This window comes from Pelophylax lessonae (genome assembly GCF_965119305.1).
Source record: "Pelophylax lessonae genome assembly, chromosome: 2".
Lineage (NCBI taxonomy): Eukaryota > Metazoa > Chordata > Amphibia > Anura > Ranidae > Pelophylax > Pelophylax lessonae.
In genome coordinates, this window is record NC_138769.1 from 461,228,406 (window position 1) to 461,250,409 (window position 22,004).

At 41.1% G+C, this 22,004-nt stretch overlaps 1 protein-coding gene across 2 annotated transcripts in view; it reads right to left on the reverse strand.

The window, feature by feature from the left end:
• TUBGCP5 (tubulin gamma complex component 5) overlaps positions 1-22,004 on the reverse strand; it is a 69,752-nt gene that overhangs the window by 23,225 nt on the left and 24,523 nt on the right. For both annotated transcript variants that reach the window (XM_082245920.1, XM_082245919.1), the window contains exons 11-18: positions 21,785-21,987; positions 18,673-18,788; positions 16,992-17,257; positions 16,085-16,283; positions 7,689-7,877; positions 7,264-7,446; positions 3,107-3,191; positions 1,128-1,248 (exon numbers count right to left, since the gene is read on the reverse strand). In XM_082245920.1, the coding sequence (XP_082102046.1) occupies positions 1,128-1,248; positions 3,107-3,191; positions 7,264-7,446; positions 7,689-7,877; positions 16,085-16,283; positions 16,992-17,257; positions 18,673-18,788; positions 21,785-21,987 (1,362 nt within the window). The remainder of the gene's footprint in view (positions 1-1,127; positions 1,249-3,106; positions 3,192-7,263; positions 7,447-7,688; positions 7,878-16,084; positions 16,284-16,991; positions 17,258-18,672; positions 18,789-21,784; positions 21,988-22,004) is intronic.

The following is a 22,004-nucleotide window of genomic DNA, read 5'->3' on the forward strand; positions in this document are numbered from 1 at the left end:
TAGATCTGGATGATTATTTGAAGACATCCCTATTTCCATATCAGTGATTAACATTGTGTAATGTGACTTTATATGAATTTTGAAGTTGATTGACAACTGTCCTGGTGTGATTCATGTCCGTTGTATTCACAATCTCCATGTAAACTTGTTTTTATTGTTCTATTAGTTTTGTAATTTTTATAAACTTGTTAATAAAGATATATTCAACCTAAAGAACAAGAGCAATATGACAAAACTGACCCCAAACTTTAGCCTAGCGCTAACCCCCACTTTACTAAAACATATACTAACAAATTATATGAATTACAGATATGATAATCAATACAACTCAACGCATTTCTCAGATTAGAGTATTCCACTTCTTCAGGAGCTAGAGGGTAAGATTAATCTTAATAGAAGGTGGAAATTCCCCAAAGGTGCAGAAAGAAGCGGCCAATACCAAAAGAGAGGGGGAATCCATCTATCACCCCAAACTATAGGTGTACCGTACAGTACATTCCAGGCCTGAATTTTGCCGCTACTTCACATCATAATGCACTCACATCCATCATGGATGGCCTCATGGGTGTCCTTTTATAGAAATTGTACTAATAAAGCTACAGTATATTATTTTATGAAAAAGTTATTGATATATGGCGCCTCAAAAGCACTGCCTACGAATAAAAAATGTGTTTACAGAGAAAATATGTAAAACATTTTCCAAAATGTTCTGCAGTGTAGATTTTGCGCTTGCCTACTGCAAGTGGCTGATTGGATCTTTCTGTAAATATTTATGTGAAGCAGAAGAAAATCCAGAAACCCAATGCAGTCCAGAATTAAATGGAGGTCTGTGAAAAATATTTCATAATTTACAGCTATTATTTATTGCTTGCTTTTTTTATGTAATCATAATGTAAGATCCACTTTTTTAAAAGTAATTGCTGATTACTCCTTGATATATATTACTGCATAGTGTTTACAAACTAAACATCCAGTGACTTTCTGATCTTGTGAATGCTGGAATAAGGTGGAAATACTGAGGCCTACTGTGTCTGAGATAAGTCCAACACATCTCCCACAAGTGTATAACTATAGGCTTTGCATTTGCTCTAAATAAAGAAAACATAGACACTACAAGGAGGGCTTACCATTAAAGTGTAAGACATCCAAGCTATACTTTGCCCATTTTATTAACAGCAACAGCAAAAATATTTGGTTATAGATCTTCTGACATTCTGAGCTGATCACAATATCTACAGGCCAAGGTACCTAAGACAAGGCAAGAGTTGGACAAAATTACAAACCAGAGCAGCATAATCAAACTTTGAGTTAAAGTGTTAAAAATTTGTGAGCTGGAAGGTGTTTTTTTTTATATTTCTTCTTAATGCCTATTCAACAATGACTGTTCAAGCGATTATAAAGTCTCTTTTTAAAAAAACAAAAACAAACATGTTATACTTACCTGCTCTGTTGCAGTGAATTTGCACAGAGCAACCCACATCCTCTTCTCAGGTCCCTCTTTGCAGCTCCTGGCCACTCCCTCCCATCAAGTGCCCCACAGCAAGCAGCTTGCTATGGGGGCACCCGAGCCGACTGCAGCGCAGTCTGTCCATTCAGATATGGAGCTGTCATTCAGCCCCCTTCCCCTCTCCCCCCCGATTGGCTGACTGACAGCCAAGGGCACCGCTGCTGTGTCTTAGCCAATCAGGAGGGAGAGTCCCTGACGACTGAGGGACTGATGCACATCGCTGGACAGAGATCGGGTTCAGGTAAGTATTAGGGGGTGCTGGGGAGGCTGCTATATCCAGAAGGTATTTTATCTTAATGCATAGAATACATTAAGATAAAAAAAAAAATTCTGACTTGTAAAGTTTACTATAGCTCTTCTGCATTAAGGGATTCTTGTCTTCCTCCCTGCCAATTGATCACACAGTATGCTGAGCTGCTCGTGCAAAACTTAATGGCACAGTTGTGGGATATGGCAGGTGCCAGAATGAATTAATCCATCAGTTGTTAATTAAATCAGCCAATCAAGAAGGACGAAGATCCCAATCCAGTAGAAAAGCTACCCTCCCTTCTAGATTTTTTAGGCCCTCTAGTTCCTCTGTTTTGAATTGTATTGTAACTGTATTGTCTTCCCTCACATTGTAAAGCGCTGCGCAAACTGTTGGCGCTATATAAATCCTGTATAATAATAATAATAATAATAATAATAATAATAAGCTAGTGAGAAGATGTCAGCAAGAAAGCATGCAAACCTTACATAACTGAAGGGGAGGCAAGTATAGTTCAACTTTAACCACTTGCTTACTGGGCACTTATACCCCCTTCCTGCCCAGGCCAATTTTCAGCTTTCAGCTCTGTACCACTATGAATAACAAATGCGCAGTCATGCAACACTGTACCCAAACAAAATTTTTATCATTTTTTTTTCACACAAATAGAACTCTCTTTTGGTAGCATTTATTCATCACTGGGTTTTTTTATTTTTTGCTAACGAAACAAAAAATCCCAAAAATTTTGAAAAAAAAAAAAAATGTATATATAGTTTGTTAGAAAATTTTACAAACAGGTCATTTTTCTCCTTGACTGATGTGCGCTGATGAGGCTGCACTGAAGGGCACTACTAGGCAGCAATGATAACTGTCACCAATAATCAGGCACTAATGGCCACTGATGGGCATGAAACTAGTGGGCATTGATTAGCCGCACTGCTGGGCACTGTGTGGGACCGATGTCCCTGTAACAGAAGCCAGTTATCGGCTTGCTTCTTTTCTCCTCACGCTGTCAGCATGAGGAGAAAAAAAGGCAATAACCAGCTTGTATTTACTTCTCTGATCAGCTGTTACTGGCTGAAAGCTAATTATGTAGTAGAGGGCCGCTGTGATTGGCCCTTTACCCTGTTCTGTGATCAGCCGAGTCCCTTGAACTCAACAATCACAAAGTGCAGTGCGATCACGGACTATGGATGCCCCCCGGGCACTGGAAGCTTGCGCTGTAGCCGTCTTTTGGCTATAGCGCAGGCGGAAAGTGGTTAAGTATGAAGAGAAATACACTTTATTATTTTTTACATTATTCTAAGAACAAGATTTAAATGGATATCTGCAATGTTACTGTTCACACTCACCTTATAACTCAATACAAGACCATCCAATGTATGTACTGGAAGCTTCTTTTTCATCAAGTCAACATTCTCAAAGAAAATGGATAATCTAGTTTAGATGAAAATAAATGCATGTGAGAATTTACGCTGGCACCATTACCAAGACCCCAAGTGGATTCACATTTTCTACATAAAGGAATCAACTAAAGTATGTTAACATTAATAAGCTGAGTACAGTACTGTACCTTTTTATATACACTAACAGTTACATTTTCAGGACAAGCTTTCAGGGGTCTACCACTACTTCTCTGTCCATTCAGCACAACAGCTTAGCAAAACATTAAAAGTATGGGATAACCACAAAAACAATTATACTCACCTAGAGCATCTGTCCCCCATCGCCTCTAAGACTGAGAACTGAGCGACCAAACACTGCCAATTGCTCAGTTCTCAGTGTTCCGTGAGCAGAAAGCTGGTGACTGTCAATCACAAGTTTTTTGCTCTGCACCTCCAGTGCTCAGTGGAGCGTTGAGCTGTGGAGGGTGTGGGAGTGGCTCACTGAGAGGTTGAGCCAGCTGCTGATTCAGGCTTCTGGGCGGATCCTGACAGTATGGTCGGAATCTTTATAGAGCCTGGACCAGTTCTGTAATGGCTAAAGCCCACTGTGGGATGAAAACAGGTCACAGGAGTGCAGAACAAACTGCACTCCTGTTATCACAAGGAGAAATATAGCCAAAAGAGTTTTGGCTATACTTCTCCTATAAGAACGAACCTGAAAGACATTTCTCCATATCTGAGAAATAGGCCCAATGAATATTTCCACAGAAACAAAAGCAATCCAATGGCAATGGAATGTGACAAGAAGAGGAGCAACAACTTCAAACCTACAGCAGGATGTGACAGTAAACTGGACACCTATAACAGCTTCAGACTGCTAGTTACATCTCCAATAACCCCAACAAAAGAAATAAAATTATACAAATATTCCTACTGGAGTGAAAGACCATACAGGGGTCAATTAATCACCACCAAACCAGTAGATAGAAGGGATGTGGTAGTTGTGATGAACATAAACAAATATAGAATAGTTCATATTCCCATCGCACACCTTCCTGGATATAGGCACATCGGTTGTGGGTGCTGCAGCAATCACTAGCTGGACACTGGATCTATCACAGACACATATATATTCGCCAGCACACCAAGGATCTTGCACAGCAGTCCGAAGAAACTTTTTATTGCAAGCGGATCACATCAGGATAGGTGCAATGTTTCTGAGTCACGCTGGACCCCTTCGCCAGGCATACAAATACAGACAGCTTGTAGATAATACTTGGATTATGATCCCACATAGGATTTTACTCAACAACTAAACAGGTGTCATTAAAACAAGCCACCTACATTCAGAGGTTACTAATGCAATTCCAGATAATCCAGAAATTAGAACATCTACATACTGCCAATGAAACAACACAGGAAATCTGGGCAGAGCCATCAAGCCAGATCTGAATATACTCACTGACCAAATCTCAGGCCTAGTGGGAAAGGTGCTACAGTAGTTCGTCAATACAGCTAGTTTCCTTCAAGACAAAAAATATTTCCTAAACAAGCTTTATAATATACAGTAACTATTAGTAAACACACTTCTTGTGACTATGGGTATAAAATCTTGGTACAGCAACAACCCTCACAAGTACGGGATTGCGGCATGTCACAGATACTTATCATCCCCACCAATGCTTGGACTGAGAAAAAGGGCCCACAAAACTTTGTTCTGAAGAAATTCCTGTTATTCCACTTAAACAAAAGTATTATGGATAGTAGGAAACTGTTTGCAAGTCCAAACAATCTGAGGTGACTGTCAGTTCAACTACCTTAACTGCAGGTTTCTAACCATGCTAAATATGGAAGCAGATTTGTGCTAGCAAAGTCAGTTTGTGTCCCTTTAACTTCTATTAGGTCTATAAGACATTGTGCTGATGCATGCTGTGCCTGCAGTTCCGTAGCCAGCCTGGCTAATCAGCAGCCCCCCTCCCCATTACCCAGTTCGGCTCAGCTTAACAGACAGAACAAACAGGCTGGATGTCTCCTTTCTAACCATGTCCCTGCCATGCAGAAGAGGGATCTGAAGAGGGCTTTCTTCCAGACCTGCTCAGCTTCATTGACATTAGGGACTGGCGAGATGCATCCTCTCTAACCATGCCCCAAAGCAGAAGTGATGAAATCACTGTTGAGTGTTGTTGCTTTAGATTATAAAAAGGTAACTGGCAGCATAAATCGGACTTCACGCAAGCTTTAATGCATCCATTGACATGTAATGACCACAACAGCTTATTCTTCCAATTAAAAACAGACATATTGTTCAGTGCACCACATTTTTTTGCACCAACAGAGGGCAGTGGGAAAGCATTCAACATTTTCACAAACAGAAGGATTTTGAAGCAGGCTATACACTTGTAGATTTTCGTTTTCAATGATTTTTATTGAAAATTTTACAAAATGCACATAGAAATCAGTTCAAAATAACAGCAAGTAGTGGTACATCAGTATCAAACAACAGCCAACACGGCCCTTGGAGGCCAACACAGTCACAAACTAAAGGTCCATAGCCTAAGTAACAGAAAATCAGTAACCATAAAAAAGGTACCACGAGAGACCGTTCCTAAGGATAGATGGGTACTGCCAACCCAGATATTTGCCACCTCTCGATGCAAACCCCAGGGCTAGTTGCAAAATATTGACCCTGCAGACCTCCGCCCTAGCCTGAAGCCAGGAAAAGAAATAACAAAGATGCTGTGTGACGTTACCACTGAAAACCTCATGTAAGCAGTGGTAAGAAACAGTATAGAGAGAGAAATGGAAAAGAAAGCCTAGAGAGGAAAGAAAGAAAAGATAAGAGAAGGAAGAAGTGGAATCGGACCCAACCCTGCACCCCGCCCCCAGACCCACCCGAATCCCTCAGGCACCCCCCGTGAGGTAGTTAATCCACGATTCCCATACCTTGTCAAAACTGCGCTTTCTATCCTCCAATTGAGCCGATAAGCGCTCGTTCACCATGATCCAGTTCAGTTTGTGCCTAAGCTGCTAAAACGGTATAGTAGGAGACCTCCCACTTGTAGATTTTCAAACAAACATTTGCAACAATTTTTGTACAAACTATCGTACAAACAATCTTTATACATTGATTAGATAAGGTGGCTGCATTAGTTTCCTTTTTTAGGCTTTTTTCCCCTCGGTTTTCGTTTGGTGATCTGTCCAGTATTACACCTCCTGTATTGAGTGCTCCCACTCTAGACAAAAAGGCACAGGGGGCACATTATGACAGCAGCATTGTTAGTCTGGGGGGGGGGGAGGCAGTGTTAGATGGACTAGTAGATTTAAATACACTAACAATTTGAAGCCAAACTCCAGCTAACACTTTATACAGTAAGCTTTTACAGCAAACAGTTAGGTTTTTTTTATGTTTTTTTTTTTTTAGATATGTGATAAAGGTTTTACATACATAAAAGCTGATCCTTTTAGGCACCCCAGTCAGTATTAAATGGTTTGTTTCAATACCGTAACTGCAATAGAGCCTGTTCTGTTGAAAAACAACAGACTTCCTGGCCAGATCACCACATGAAAATAGAGGAAAGCAAGCCTAAAAAATTTAACTAATACAGCCACCACATCTAAGAACTGGTGAGCTGCAATATAATAATGGTTTGATTTTGGGATGAATACTGATTTAAATTTGCTGCTTACCTTATTTCTTGCTTAAAAATCCTGACTAGCGTATTGTTAAGAAGGGGGCTGGGGAGTTATGTTTACCATAAATAACACTATCTATACTGTTCTGGCAGATCTCATCAGGTGTAAACTAGATGTGCACACTACTCGGTCCTAACAAAGGGTTAAAGATCTCAAGGCTTGGTGGTACACTGTATGGTAATACACAAAATTAAAAAAAAAGGTTCCTCGGTCTGTCTACTAATTGCCTATTGCAAGCTTTTCTGAACCTTTTAAAAGTGCCTATAAAGTCCTGGGTATAACCCTGCTCCAAAGAAACAACTAGAACAATAATTTTTTAAAACTGTTTTTTTGGGTATGCTAACCCAGTTATTTCTGCTCGTATTCCTCTTAAAGCATAAACAAAAACAAAGACCACGATCAATACACTGAATGCAATTTTTGTTCCATACCGTGTGCTGTCCTCTGGGTACCGCTGACTGACTGCTTCCTGTAGCTGCACATTCAGAAACACAACATTCTGCCATGGTTCCTTCTCTCTGATCTTATCAAATATAGAGGTGTAAAAGTCATACATTGTATCACCGGCTTCAAGAAGGAAGAAGTTTCTCATGGACTTCAAATATTCTGACAGCCTAAAATAGAGTAAATGGGATTAGAAAAAGGAAAAAAAAAATGACCTCAAACATCCTGTACTGATTTAAATATATACGGTCACAACCCAATGATATGGTGTCAATTTAATGACTGTTAGCATTAACAGAGGTCATTTAAATTATAGATTTAAGATTACTAATCCAAATGAACAGATAATAGAAATTACTGAGCTCATGAAAGGTATTTCATTTCATTAAATATTTAGGATGTAGCCACTTACTTATAATCTTCTCTTAGAGTTTGCATGAGGTTTCCACAGCACTCCAGATATTGCTTATCAATGTGTGGGTAGAGGCATGACCGAAGGGTTAGTTCAAATGATTGGCAAGTAACGGATTCTGAAGACCTATCCACGCTTACATCTTCATAGGTAAATGTCTCTAGGAAGTCACTCTGTTGCAGGTATAACCTTTGTACAGAACACAGAGGGATTAACTATACTATAGGATTTATGAAAATCTCAAGGTTTTAGCATTCATGGTAAAATGCAGTGGAAATATGAAAGGAGTTCCAATTTTATTAATTGTAGCTTCTACAGATCATTCTTATTTCTATTTTAAAGAAAGCCAAAAAAGATCATGCTTCTTTGGTTGATGGCCAAACACCAGGCCTGAACATTGTCACAATGTTATTGTCCGTGACATTATAGCCCCCATCTGTTCTGACTAACAGATGGCGATTCTGCAGGTGTCACTTTTCCCCAAAAAAGGCGTTCCTTTTTAGTGGAACTCAGCTTTTATATTTTGGCTAGAATGTGCAAGGATTCAATTCTTTGGCAGAGAAAGAGGATGTTCAGAATTTAATTCTCCTGTTTTCTCTCCACATTTAGGATCTGCTCTCACTCTGAGGAGATTACAGATTTTCTTTCACTGTAGATCTTGTCTGCATTCACACCGAAATTCAAAGTATTAAACATACTGTATAACCAAAGATGTTGGAATTTTGTACTAATGAGCAACATGCCTACTGACAAACTATTTTATAAGATTATTTCTCAGTAAGAGATCTTTACTGTCAAAGTTCTAAATCCTGAAACGTTTGAGCATAAAACATATGTTCAGCTGAGTTATTACCTGTTAACTCACTTTCCAGGAAGGCTACGAGAGAGAGGCTCCTCCCACCCAGCACAGGAAACACAGGATCCACATTATTTAAAGCATGCACTACAGTATACGCCCTGTAGTTATATCAGATGGCCGTAGGCAAGGTAACAATATATTCAATTGCAATAGTTACACCCCATAAATGTTCTACTTCTACTATAAACTTCAGGGTGGAATTAGCACCATCCTGGAAGGATTCCTGGAAAGTGAGTTAACAGGTAATAACTCTGTTTTCCTAGATCATCTTCCAGGACGGCTATGAGAGAGGATCAAAAAAGGAACTCCTTGATTAGGGTGGGGCCACGGCCTTTAGCATCTTTTTCCCGAAGGATTGATCCATGGTAGACAGCAGGTCCAAACGATAATACTTGACGAAGGTTTGGAAACTGGAGCAGGTGGTAGCCTTACAGATCAGAATAGGGGATGCTCCTGCCTGTTCTGCCCATGAAGTCACCATTGCTCTTGTTGAGTGAGCTTTTAATTTAGGAGGGGATATAGAAGATGCCCAATAAGCTTCTGAGATAGCCAACTTAATCCACCGACCTATTGTGTTTTTTGAAGCATTCTTTCCTTTGCCATACAAATATTCCAAAAATTTGAAAGGGCTGCTAAATGAACTTTCAAAGTGTTAGGGGTGAGATTAAGATCTGCTCCTCCTTGTAGGAAGTCCAAAACTTTTGGAATAATGGGACCAAATACTCTATCATTATCTTTATGCCAACTGCAGAATCTTTTCCATACTTTATATTAGATAATGTAAGTTGTATCTTTTCTGTTCCCGAGGATGGTTTTAACTACTCTGAGATAATCCTTTCCATTTGAGTAATTCCCCCTCAGAAGCCATGCTGTCAGTGAAAACTGGTTCACTGCCAGATGAGTTAACCATGCTCTCTTGGGCCAGTAGGAGGCAATAAGGATCACAAAAGCTGCTGAAATTTTTAGTTTTCTGATTTCCCTTTGGAAGGAGAATGGAGGGGGGGACGGGACGCATACAGCAGGGCTGCCTTTTCAGGACTGTGACAGGACATCCAGCCCAAGACTGAGAGGATCTTTCTGTAGGGAATAGAATATGTCTACTTTCCTGTTCTCCCTGGTCGCAAATAAGTCGATCTCTAGGGTTCCCCATTTTTGGCAGATATGTTTGAAGATCGTCTGGTTCAGGGCCCACTCTGTCTGAGCCATCTTCCTCCAGCTTGGGCAGTCCGCAAGACTGTTCATTTCTCCTTTCAAATGAACCGCTGATAGAGACGCCAGGTTCCCTTCTGCCCTGTTCAAAAGGTCATCTGCAATTTCCACAAATGCTGCGGTTCCTATACTGCCTTGTTCGTTGATATAACAGACTGTGGTTATGCTGTCCAAAAATATTTGAACATGCTTGCCTTTTAGAGGGTAATCGAATGAGACTAGGGCTTCCAAGACTGCTCTTACTTCTTTTGCGTTGGATGAGGCCTTAGCTATTTGCAGTGGGCATGCTCCTTGGGCCCAAAGATCCTGGAAGTGCTCTCTCCAGCCCCAAGAACTTACGTCTGTAGTGACTTCAACTTGGTTTGGCTGAGACCATAGATGGCCTTTTGACAGTTCTCCGTGTCAATCCACCATCTTACCAAATGCTTCGCTGATTGAGGAGCTTCCACTAAAGTTGTTAGCGATTCTACCAGTCCGTTCCAGACTTAGAGCATGAAGTTTTGCAGGTGGTGCATGTGTAACTGGGCCCACAGGACTCCTGGAATTGATGCCGTCATTAGGCCCAAGACCCTCATCAGATATTTTATTGATGTTATTAAAGATATTGCTGATGTTCGGGGTAGAATTTTTTCCTCTGGTAGAGATATATCTTGTTCACTGTAGAAACTATCACATAACCTAGAAACGTCACTTTCTGGGCTGGCTGGAGTTGCGATTTTTCCAGATTTATCCACCATCCCAAGTTTTGAAAATAGTTGATCGTTAAATTGAAACATTCTTCTACTTCCTCCGCTAAGTCCCCGTAGAGCAGAAGATCATCCAGATAGGGGATAATCTGTATGATGGCCATCCTCAACCCCGCTAAGGCTTCTGCGAGGACATTGGTGAATATACGAGATGCAAAGGCTAGGCTGAAAGGAAGCGCATGGGCACTGGAAGAACAGCGTATTCCCTGTGCCTTTTACTGCAAATCTTAGGAATCTTTTTGATTCTTGATGTATCGGGATACGGAGGTAGGCGTCTGACAAGTCAAGAGAGACCATGAATGCCTTCGGTGATAGAAGTACCATTGCAGTGTAGATTGACTCCATCTTGAACCTTTTGTATGTTACAAAATGCACTGACTTTTTTCAGGTTCAGAATTACCCTGAATTTTCCTCAAAAATATGTGAGAGAAGAAGTCGCCTTTTGCTTAAAAACCACGGAATCAAGCTTATCGCCTTCTGGTCCAGAATGTGATAATAGACTTGTCATTACAGAGGATTTTGTTTCGTCATTTGGAAGAGTCATGAAACAAAATCTGTTTGGGGGACTGCCACTGAATTCTATTTTGTACCCCGTAGCGATGAGGTCCAGGATGAATTTGTTGCTCGTGACTGCTTGCCATGGTGCAATAAATGACCCTTGTCTCCCTCCCACCAGGCAAACTGAGTTACTGGGGTTTATCCTTTGACTGGGCTGGGTTGAAAACAAACCCTTTTCTCCCACGGTTGTATTTCCATCCTTTGTTTTGATCCTGTTTACTAGGATCTTTAACTTAGGCTGCTTAAAGGGATTAAAATTATTTTTCGTTGTCTTCTTGGAATGAGGAATCCTTTTTTCCTCTCTGTAGCGCTCTCCAGAACAGACTCCAGTTCTTTTCTAAACAAGAGTTCCTTTGAAAATAGAAGAGAGTACAATTTTGACTTTGAAGCGATGTCCCTGCTCCAGGACCTGAGCCAATTCGCTCTTCTGGCTTCATTTAGAAGAGCCGTTCATCTGGCCATAAATTTCCATAGAGGCATTCCCGATGTAAGCTACAGCTTTGTTGAGAGTAGGAAGGGCGTACAAAAATTCATCCCTCGAGTGTTGCTTTCCAGCAGTAGGTAGGTGTAACTGCTTCAACCAGAGGTCTAACATTCGCCACCCAAGTAGTGGCCAGTGCTGGCTTAAAGTTCACAGAGCAAGCTTCTCACACCCTTTTAAGATCGCCTTCCACTTTTCTATCCATTGGGTGCTTCAGAACACCAGAAACTTTGAAGAACAGTTCAGATTTTTTGGACACTTTTGATAATAAGGCATCCAGTTTGGGGCATTTATCCTAGAAGCTGGTGTCCTCTTCTCTAAAAGGGAATGGTCTCTTTAAATTTTTTTGGGGGGGAAAAAAAAAAAACATTTTCTGGTCCTTTCTATTCCCGGAGAATCATGTCTTTTAGTGCATCAGATCGGGAAGGTCTTGGCCTGTTTTGTTTGCAGACCTGCGTATAGTTGATCATGGACAGAGTTCTTTATTCTCTTCCCCCTCCCATGCACAACGTATCATAAAACGGCATACAGTAATCCTTCTGTGTCTACAGAGGGAAACAAGAACCGCTGAAAACTGGAAACTTTTTCCTCCTTTAGCTCCCCTTCCTCAACTCCTCCCATGTTCCTTGTTCCAGAGGAAAGCCCCCTGGAACCTGGGTAAAATTGTAGCAGGAGTGGCGCTGGAGGTACTGGGTAGCGGTTCAGATCCTGAGGTGCCTACCTTGTTAGTTTGTAATGATTGTTATTTCTTTCATCATGGTTTTAAGCATTCCCTTGAAGAGACAAACAGCCTCATTTTTAAAAAGATCATTCATGCATTCCTGACAGACTTTTCTTCCAGCTGGAAGACCATTTCTTCTTAAAGGCTTAACATGTATTTTTAGACAATTACCCTTTTGTCTCAATAAGCTTCTTTTCCCTTTTCCTAAAAAGAAAAAAGGGACACGAAGATAAAGCCATTAAACAATAATTTGAAGGCTAAGGGACCCTGCCCCAAGCCCCAACACCCACACACAGGGTTTCAGCCATCACCTAGGAGAGAGAAAAAAAGGGCAATGCAGCAGCAGTAAAACAAGCCATATTTTAGTGATCAAACGCCACCCGGCAGATATCACAAACAAAATACCCCAAAAAAACAGAACACTATTTCATGTACTGGGCCACCTGACCCCCCTCCCATGAAAACACATCCAGTGCCCCCTCCACTATACATGAAAAAAAAAAAAAAAAAGTGGGTGCCATGGCTCCCTCTTTCTTACCTTAGGGCAGGAGTACCCAGGTGTCTCCAGAACCTGTCTCAACTCCAGCAGCCCCTTCCATGGTGCTCAGCAGAGATGGCGCGTGACAATCCCTCCTCCACCCCCTTTAATCATGCAGGGAGGATCCTGGACTGGCGCAGTGGATCCGGTGCCGCATCAGGGATTTTGCAAGGGCCTGGGTTGTTCCAGAGACCCCAGTTGCCTCCAGTCCTTGTTTGCCAATCCAAACATGGCCACCCAACGTCACTTCCGCTGCGCTGGCCGTAACATCATTCATCGGCACCCAGCAGGAAGAAGAACCACATGGAAAGTGGTGTTTGCCATCAGAAACCGGCCGCATGGTGCAGATTTACAGCAGCAGCCAGCCTCCAATCCCCCAGGAAGGACTCCAGTAAGCACCCAACCTCCTCTGTCAGAAAAACTTTCCCACACTTGGTGATGGTTCTGAGGACTAGCTCAACAAAAGAAAAAGGTAAGGGCATTCCCTGGCCTTTTAAATCTTTTTAGGCAGCAAACAAAGAGAACCCTGCGCTGCTGACATCCCCAGGTTCACCGCTCCTGTTTGCAGGAAGCCGCAGCCAGGCCACACCACCTAGCACAAAGGCCTGCAGGAAAAAAATACATCACAACGTGATGAGGGTTTCTGCCTGGCTAGAGGAAACACAAGAACTGAGGGTATACTGTAGTGCATGCTTTAAATAATGTGGATCATGTGTTTCCTGTGCTAGGTGGAGGAGCCTCTCTCTCGTAGCCATCATAGGAGAGGACTTGGAAAAAAAGGTTACCTGAATTTCATTTTAATTGATATACTCAAATGCAAGAGTATTAATTTGCAAATATACATTGTTTAAATCACCTCAATACAAAAAAAAATACAAAAAAAGATTTGGAAAATGTAGGAATCTTTCACAAATGAGACTAGAATGTGTGCTGCTATTCTTCAACTTCAGGACTAAATACCAGTCTGGCCATTGAAGCCTAACCTCCTCAGGGTCACTTTGTATGAAACTGCCCTTTGATCAGTATTCAGAACATCATTTTTTGTATGTCACTGCCTGTAACCCAAGTTGTAAAATTTGATCTGCATTTGCTTTTCATCCCGTTTCATATGATGTTCTCTGTTCCTTACTCTATTTAAGGGAGACAATAGCACTTGTGTGTCGATCTTACTATGTTTTGTATACCCCCTTTTTATTGGAAAATAGGGATGAGCTCAGGCATTTGCAGATCGTAGTCCCAACCCACCTGAGCAATCCAGCCAGGAAGCCGCCACTGCACACCGCCAATCATAGGCAGTGAGGCACATGCCCTGACTAGGCTGCCTATGATTGATGGTATGCAGTGAGGACTTCCTGGTGGGACTGTTCAGGTGGGTTGGGACTACAATCTGAACACGCCTGAGCCCATCCCTACAGGAAAATAATAATTGGAAAAGAAAATTGTTTAAAGAATGGCAACTTCCATTTGTGCCTGTCATAACAGATTCCCTTTAAAAATGAATACCAGCCTTCTGCTCAGCCTTGAGCAGTGGTAGTCTCCTTTTCTGTAATGACAATGCATACTCTGATTTCACTGCACATTGTGAGCTTCTTACATTATGCTCAAGATGTTGTTAGAGTCAGTTAGAGCCTGCCTCATTTCCTAAATGGAAGACATCATGCATCATCTAACTCTTTCCTCTCCAGCTTGACTGTCCTGGCCCACTCCTTTTATTCACTGGTTTTAAGTTCTGACAATCATGGAGGCTCAGTGTCACATGTGGGATTTACCTATGGCATTCTACTGTTTTCAGGAAGCTATGTTCAGCAGCTCCCACAAGCCATGATCTGCCTGCATCTCACAGAGAAGCACAGAGACCTAAAATTAAATCTCTGGGTCCAAAATAAGTTATACAATAAAAAGAGAAATACAACAATATTATTTATAATGCAAGGTACTGGGAATTTTCACACTAGACACCAGTGGTGTATTTTGGTTTTGTGCTGCCTTAGGCAAGACTAAAATCGGGTGCCCCCCCCATCAAAACTTGTCGCATCCCTGCCTGTTTAAGATCCACCCCTCCATCTGTTATTATTATTGAAGCCCCCAGTTCTCCTTGCAGGCAGGCAGACTGGTGGACGGCCCCCTGACCCCCATTTATTATACACTGCCTCCCCATGACCCCATGTATTATATATACACTGACCCCCCCCCCCCATATATATATATATATATATATATATATATATATATATATATATATATATATATATATATATATATATATACACATACACACACACACACACACACACACACACACTGACCCCTATGTGTTATATATACACTGGCCCCCATGTAATATGTATACACTGACGCCCATTGCATTATATATAACTTGACCCCCATTGTATTATATATAAAATGGCCCCCAAATATTAGATATACACTGACCCCCATGTATGATAGGTACAATGACCCCCCCATGTATGATATAAACAGTGACCCCCATGTGTATTATTTACTGACTGACTCCCCCATGTATTATATATACACTGAACCCCAATGTATGATGCAGAGAGCAGCCAGAAAGAACGCTCTGGGTAAATGCTGGTAATGATGATTTCCCGCTCTGTGTGAATGATGAGTGTATTTGTCCTCGTGTGACCTGTCCCCCCTCCCTGGATGTGTAGTGAGGTGTCCCAGTGTGGTAGAACTTTAAGTGCTGCACTCCAGATAAACTTCCTCTCTCATCTCATTCCATTCCAGCCTGGCAGAAATCGTGCTACCCCAGGTGTAAATCCCACCATCCCAATCCTACCTGATCTGATCATCTCAAATAAAGGACCAGCGCTGTCTGGGCGGCATGCGCACACACAATTTCTGCAGCTCCAAAAAGGTGGAGGGCAGGGAGACACTACACGGCATGCCTCTGCTCGCCTGCTGCCCTTTGATGATTTTTAGGTTGCGTTGAAAATGCTTCACTGCTGCTGCCACATAATTTGCATGTCTGCATATTGTGGTCCCCCTGCCGAGCCGTACACGCGATCATGGGCTCTGGTGCAGTCAGGAGGACCTGGTCAGGCCAGTCACCGGCCGGTATTATCATACCAGCAGCAGTGCGGCTGCTTTATGGGGGCACCAGACAGATTTTTCTCCCGACCCAGTCCACCCCATAAGACTCAGGTGCATCTTTTGGTGCCGCCCCCCCCTAGGTGCTGGCCTAGGTCTAGATACAGCATTGCTAGAAACTGTCCATTTTGCTCTTATAAGGCAAAGTTATCCATCTATTTCTATATATATACCTTGCAAAGTTGATGGCCAGCAGTGGATCATGTACATCATTCCGTTCTAGGTGTTTAGCCACTATGGACTGCATTTTTATTAGACTCTGCTTATTAACTTGCTGCTCTGTAATGCTGTCTGGTGCCAAGTCCTTCCCATGTTGGAGTCGAGATTGAACAGATTCTAAGAACAGCGTGTACAAGCTTTTCCTATCTGCATCTGGACCATCAAAGCACAAAAATGACAAAGTCAGACATTAAAACATTACAGTATCTTACCCACCCATCTCTCTTTTAGGGGTGCAATAAACCAGTCTATTAGGGTTTAGTCAAAGACAAAATCATTTTAGGATTCATGACTTTTAAAACAAACCTTCTTTACATAGAGCACCCTACTCCCTTCGAAACACAAATGATATAAAAAGAAAAAAAAAAAACAACTGAATTAAAAAAAAAAACCTCTGCCCCAACATCCAACACTTTAGTCACAATTCGGTTCAATGATAATTCAAGATGGAATCCACCAATGATATTTCCAGTTTGTAAGCTAAACCCACAAGCTTGCTTCCAACACGTTGGAACACACAATGAGACACTTGCATAAAAGGTATTATTCCCACCCAACTACTGCATATGTAACAATGCACAATGAGGGCATCACCATCATTATGGCCTTGTAGAAAAGAGATATAAGAAAGTAGAGGTTTTGGGTGATGCTGAAAAAAAGGGGGAAAAACATGCTTAAAAATCTATTTTAACAAAGTACAGGGTTTTATATTTTGTTCCTGGGAATAGAATCATGGCCATAAACATTTCAAAAATAAGTAATACAATTCATCAGTATTTTCAGCAAATTATTTTGTTCAAGCAGTTTAGCTAAATTTATATTAGTTCACAGCATTCAGCTCTTAACACATGCATTCCCTACCTCTTGAAGAGTCCTGCTGCTGGGAGGATTTACACTTCAGATTCTTCAGCAGCTGCATAGACTTCCCTGCCATGATGATCTGCTTTAGAACAGGTCTTAGAAAAGAGACCATTGTGTGCTGTCTGCTGGCTGGGGCCTGGTCGCTACCCGAGCTGGCACTGGCATTGTCACTCATTTTATCTTCGTTCTCAGTCTTTTCTGAGACGCTATATAATGTATATGTTGCATACCAGAAATCTCGATGATTCACCGGAACATCTTTATTTCTACACAAAAGCAAAAGACAAATATAAAACACCTCTAAATACAAATATGTACACATAAATAAAAAGACAAAACTTGAGTTTGAATACCATCGTCCGTTATTTGCAATCCTTTGACTAGGTGTCGTCCTCAAACAGATGCTGCAGGACTGACTCAATATGTGTAGATTTGCTACCTTATAGGGGATATTTGGAAGGATTATTGTGGCCAAGCAGTAGCCCAAAAAACTACATTTTGCCGTTAATTCATCTTGAGAAATCACGTCTTGACATAACATCTGTCTGTAGCCTGAAAGTTCTATATACACACAGACATATCTCTCACACTCCTGTCCAAATTCTGCTCATCGTCTTTCTGATGGCCTGCTGGAGTGAAAGTGCCCGAGCATCTGACATAAGAATCTCCTTTTTACTTAATTCTGCAGATTTGTTTTCTCCACCTTTTTTGTTGCATCTTGATCATTCCTCCTCTAATAAGCAGTTCATCGGATCCACAGTCATCAGAAAGGCGCATCTGACATGAGTAGGGAAAACACTGCTTTTCTACCAAGCTCTTAATTTAAAAAGGTCTGGAGGTATTTCTATCACAGACACAACGTGGGAGAGCTACTAAAATTGGTGCACACAGAATCTGGTGCAGCTGTGCATAGCACACAATAAACTTCCCACTTCAGCTTCTTCAATTAGACTTTGACAATAAAACCTGGAAGCTGATGGGTTGCTATGCACCGCGGAACTAGGATTTGTGTTTATCAATTTTAGTAAATCTCCCCCAATGTGCCCAGAAACATTAGTGGGTAAAGATCCTCAGATCTGTAGGTATCAGATAAAAAACAGGAACCCCTTTCCCAGCCAATCAATCATTCACAGAGAACCAGTGATCTGAAATGATAGATATTTTTAGGCCATTGTAATATTGTTACATGAATTAAGGCATGATTTTGGATCATTGGCTATTCCACAGATATAAACAGGCAGATTTAGGTGAACCAAACATGAATATGGACCTGCAAAGAAAAAAAATTGCATATTGGATCATATCTGCATATCAGCATTCCATTTTATGGTAATCTTACTCTGCTATTCATTATGCTGCATTGCATCAGATCTTCAATGCATCAACTGGTTGGCAAGAAAAAAAAAAACAATTTATGGTATTACATACATTTGTCTGAGACTCCAAAATCTGTAGGCAAAGCTTGGTCGTTAGTCTCTATGGCCTGGATCTTTGCTTTTTTTTTTAATAACTAGTTGAAAGGCACAGGTGTCTGCATCCAGAAGGGCTAAGCAGTGTTCCAAGTGGCTGCAGAACATGCTGCAGGCGTATTTTATTTTTATAAATATAGAGTGAAAAAAATAAGAATCATCTGGTCCAGTAAGTCAATATTACAGAACATGCCATGCACAACTGTGCTTACCGCTGAATAATGAATTCCTTTGCTGGGTCAAACAGGTGGCCATGAACAATCCATTCATCCACTATTTCCAAATAGGGTCTCACAGTTTCAACCCACAGGAAAAATAAGAGAGATACCTAGAAGTAAACAAAAATATAACTATAAAAAAGTTACTTTAGAAACAAGAGCAAAAATGATATGAAGTTATTGATTAGATGTTTACTTTCGCTTTATTAGGCAGATTCTGTTCTTCCTGTGAAAGATAGTCGGGGGAACATAATCATCACCTTTTTAAAAGTCTCTTGGATACACCAAATTACAGTGAGACCCTTCCAATATAACCTGTGTAATGCAGTGCTTTAGGGCATTTTCTTAGGACTATCTATGTGCAATGATTAGAGTTTATTACTATTGGAAATGCTTGTTCTCATAACCTAGGAACGCTTTGAACTGTTTGACGCTCTCCTCAACATCTAGCATTCAAATTGGAAAAAAAATTGGGCTATTTAGAGAAAATGAAACTATAATGTTTATTGGTCAAGTTTAAAGATTGAGGTTTTAAATATCTTTGTCTTCATCAATGTTTACTTTGCAAACAGACATTTATTAATTCCTTGATAATCTCAGTACAGAGCATGCACTGCCTGTGAACTTGTTAATTCCTTATGCAGACTACAAATCCAGACTCCTGACTAATAAAAAAGAGAGAAAGTTGAGTTTTTTTTCTCCGAGCCATTCAGATCAATGAGCATAATCTTATCTCCTGCTTTTCAGCTTACTTAGAGCATAACAATAAATAAGTGTGGTGAATATATGATATTAAAATCTAACAACTGGAAGTGGTATATGAAATGTTCATAGGCCTGGTTTCATATTTACCTGTCTATAATGAAATAAAACTGTGCAGAGCAGTCACAAGAATCTATTGGGACTCTGGATTGTAAGAACAGGCAGTGTTATTGGCATTTGCACCGTCCTGCACATATATACAGTGAGTACGGAAAGTATTCAGACCCCCTTAAATTTTTCACTCTTTGTTATATTGCAGCCATTTGCTAAAATCATTTAGGTTCATTCTTCTTCCTCATGAATGTACACATAGCACCCCATACTGACAGAAAAACACAGAATTGTTGACATTGTTGCAGATTTATTAAAAAAGAAAAACTGAAATATCACATGGTCCTAAGTATTCAGACCTTTTGCTCAGTATTTAGTAGAAGCCCCCTTTTGATCTAATACAGCCAGGAGTCTTTTTGGGAAAGATGCAACAAGTCTTTCACACCTGGATTTGGGGATCCTCTGCCATTCCTCTTTGCAGATCCTCTCCAGTTCTGTCAGGTTGGATGGTAAACGTTGGTGGACAGCCATTTTTAGGTCTCTCCAGAGATGCTCAATTGGGTTTAAGTCAGGGCTCTGGCTGGGCCATTCAAGAACAGTCACTGAGTTGTTGTGAAGCCACTCCTTCGTTATTTTAGCTGTGTGCTTAGGGTCATTGTCTTGTTGGAAGGAAAACCTTCGGCCCAGTCTGAGGTCCAGAGCACTCTGGAGAAGGTTTTTGTCCAGGATATCCCTGTACTTGGCCGCATTCATCTTTCCCTCGATTGCAACCAGTCGTCCTGTCCCTGCAGCTGAAAAACACCCCCACAGCATGATGCTGCCACCACCATGCTTCACTGTTGGGACTGTATTGGACAGGTGATGAGCAGTGCCTGGTTTTCTCCACACATACCGCTTAGAATTAAGGCCAAAAAGTTCTATTTTGGTCTCATCAGACCAGATAATCTTATTTCTCACCATCTTGGAGTCCTTCAGGTGTTTTTTAGCAAACTCCATGCGGGCTTTCATGTGTCTTACACTGAGGAGAGGCTTCCGTCGGGCCTCTCTGCCATAAAGCCCCGACTGGTGGAGGGCTGCAGTGATGGTTGACTTTCTACAACTTTCTCCCATCTCCTGACTGCATCTCTGGAGCTCAGCCACAGTGATCTTTGGGTTCTTCTTTTCCATCCCTCACCAAGGCTCTTCTCCCCCAATAGCTCAGTTTGGCCGGACGGCCAGCTCTAGGAAGGGTTCTGGTCGTCCCAAACGTCTTCCATTTGAGGATTATGGAGGCCACTGTGCTCTTAGGAACCTTAAGTGCAGCAGAAATCTTTTTGTAACCTTGGCCAGATCTGTGCCTTGCCACAATTCTGTCTCTGAGCTCTTCAGGCAGTTCCTTTGACCTCATGATTCTCATTTGCTCTGACATGCATTGTGATCTGGAAGGTCTTATATAGACAGGTGTGTGACTTTCCTAATCAAGTCCAATCAGTATAATCAAACACAGCTGGACTCAAATGAAGGTGTAGAACCATCTCAAGGATGATCAGAAGAAATGGAAAGCACCTGAGTTAAATATATGAGTGTCACAGCAAAGGGTCTGAATACTTAGGACCATGTGATATTTCAGTTTTTCTTTTTTAATAAATCTGCAACAATGTCAACAATTCTGTGTTTTTCTGTCAGTATGGGGTGCTATGTGTACATTCATGAGGAAGAAGAATGAACCTAAATGATTTTAGCAAATGGCTGCAATATAACAAAGAGTGAAAAATTTAAGGGGGTCTGAATACTTTCCGTACCCACTGTAACCTTGTACTACTTCAATAATAATATCACTGTATGTATCAGGCTTGTTTAAAACATGTACTGTATAACAACAATTATTTCAGATATGTGATGTGCTGTAGACCTGAGCATCAGTTACTTTAGCTGAGATAGGAAGTAACCGGCAGAGGGACAGTATATCAGCTTAGGAAAATGCTAAGTATTCAGTGAGGGGATGGAGGGGGAGAGCCAAAACAATAGGGGGAAAGTGTAGGCAATAAAGAAGGTGCATAGATGTTGACAAGACTGGAAGCAAAACAGACCTCTGCTTTTACCTATAAAATAACAGTGCCCTGTGGAGCCATGATACTGAGTAATTATAGGTATATTAGTTATTTTATTATTCAATGAGGTTCAGTTTCAGTGTACATCTCAGGTGTAAGCCATTTTAAAAAAAAAGGGTGCTTTTCTAAGGTTATTACCCAAGTATTTTTTCTGTTAAACTCCACCCTGCTAAAGCAAATGAGTCTGCTAATGAATTACTTACCGTTTGTTCAGATGCCTCTCCTACATTGTCATATTCCAAAATGGCTTTATACAGGGTATTAAGAAGATGAGAGGCTCTCACAACATTTCTGGTGTCAGGAGGCACTTCTGCTATACCCGTGCTGAAAACCTTATGCAACACTTTCAGCTGTGCAAGCCGAGGAGTCAACTTGTCAACAACCATTGCCAGCGTGACGGTTTTGTCTAAAGAAAGCAGATAG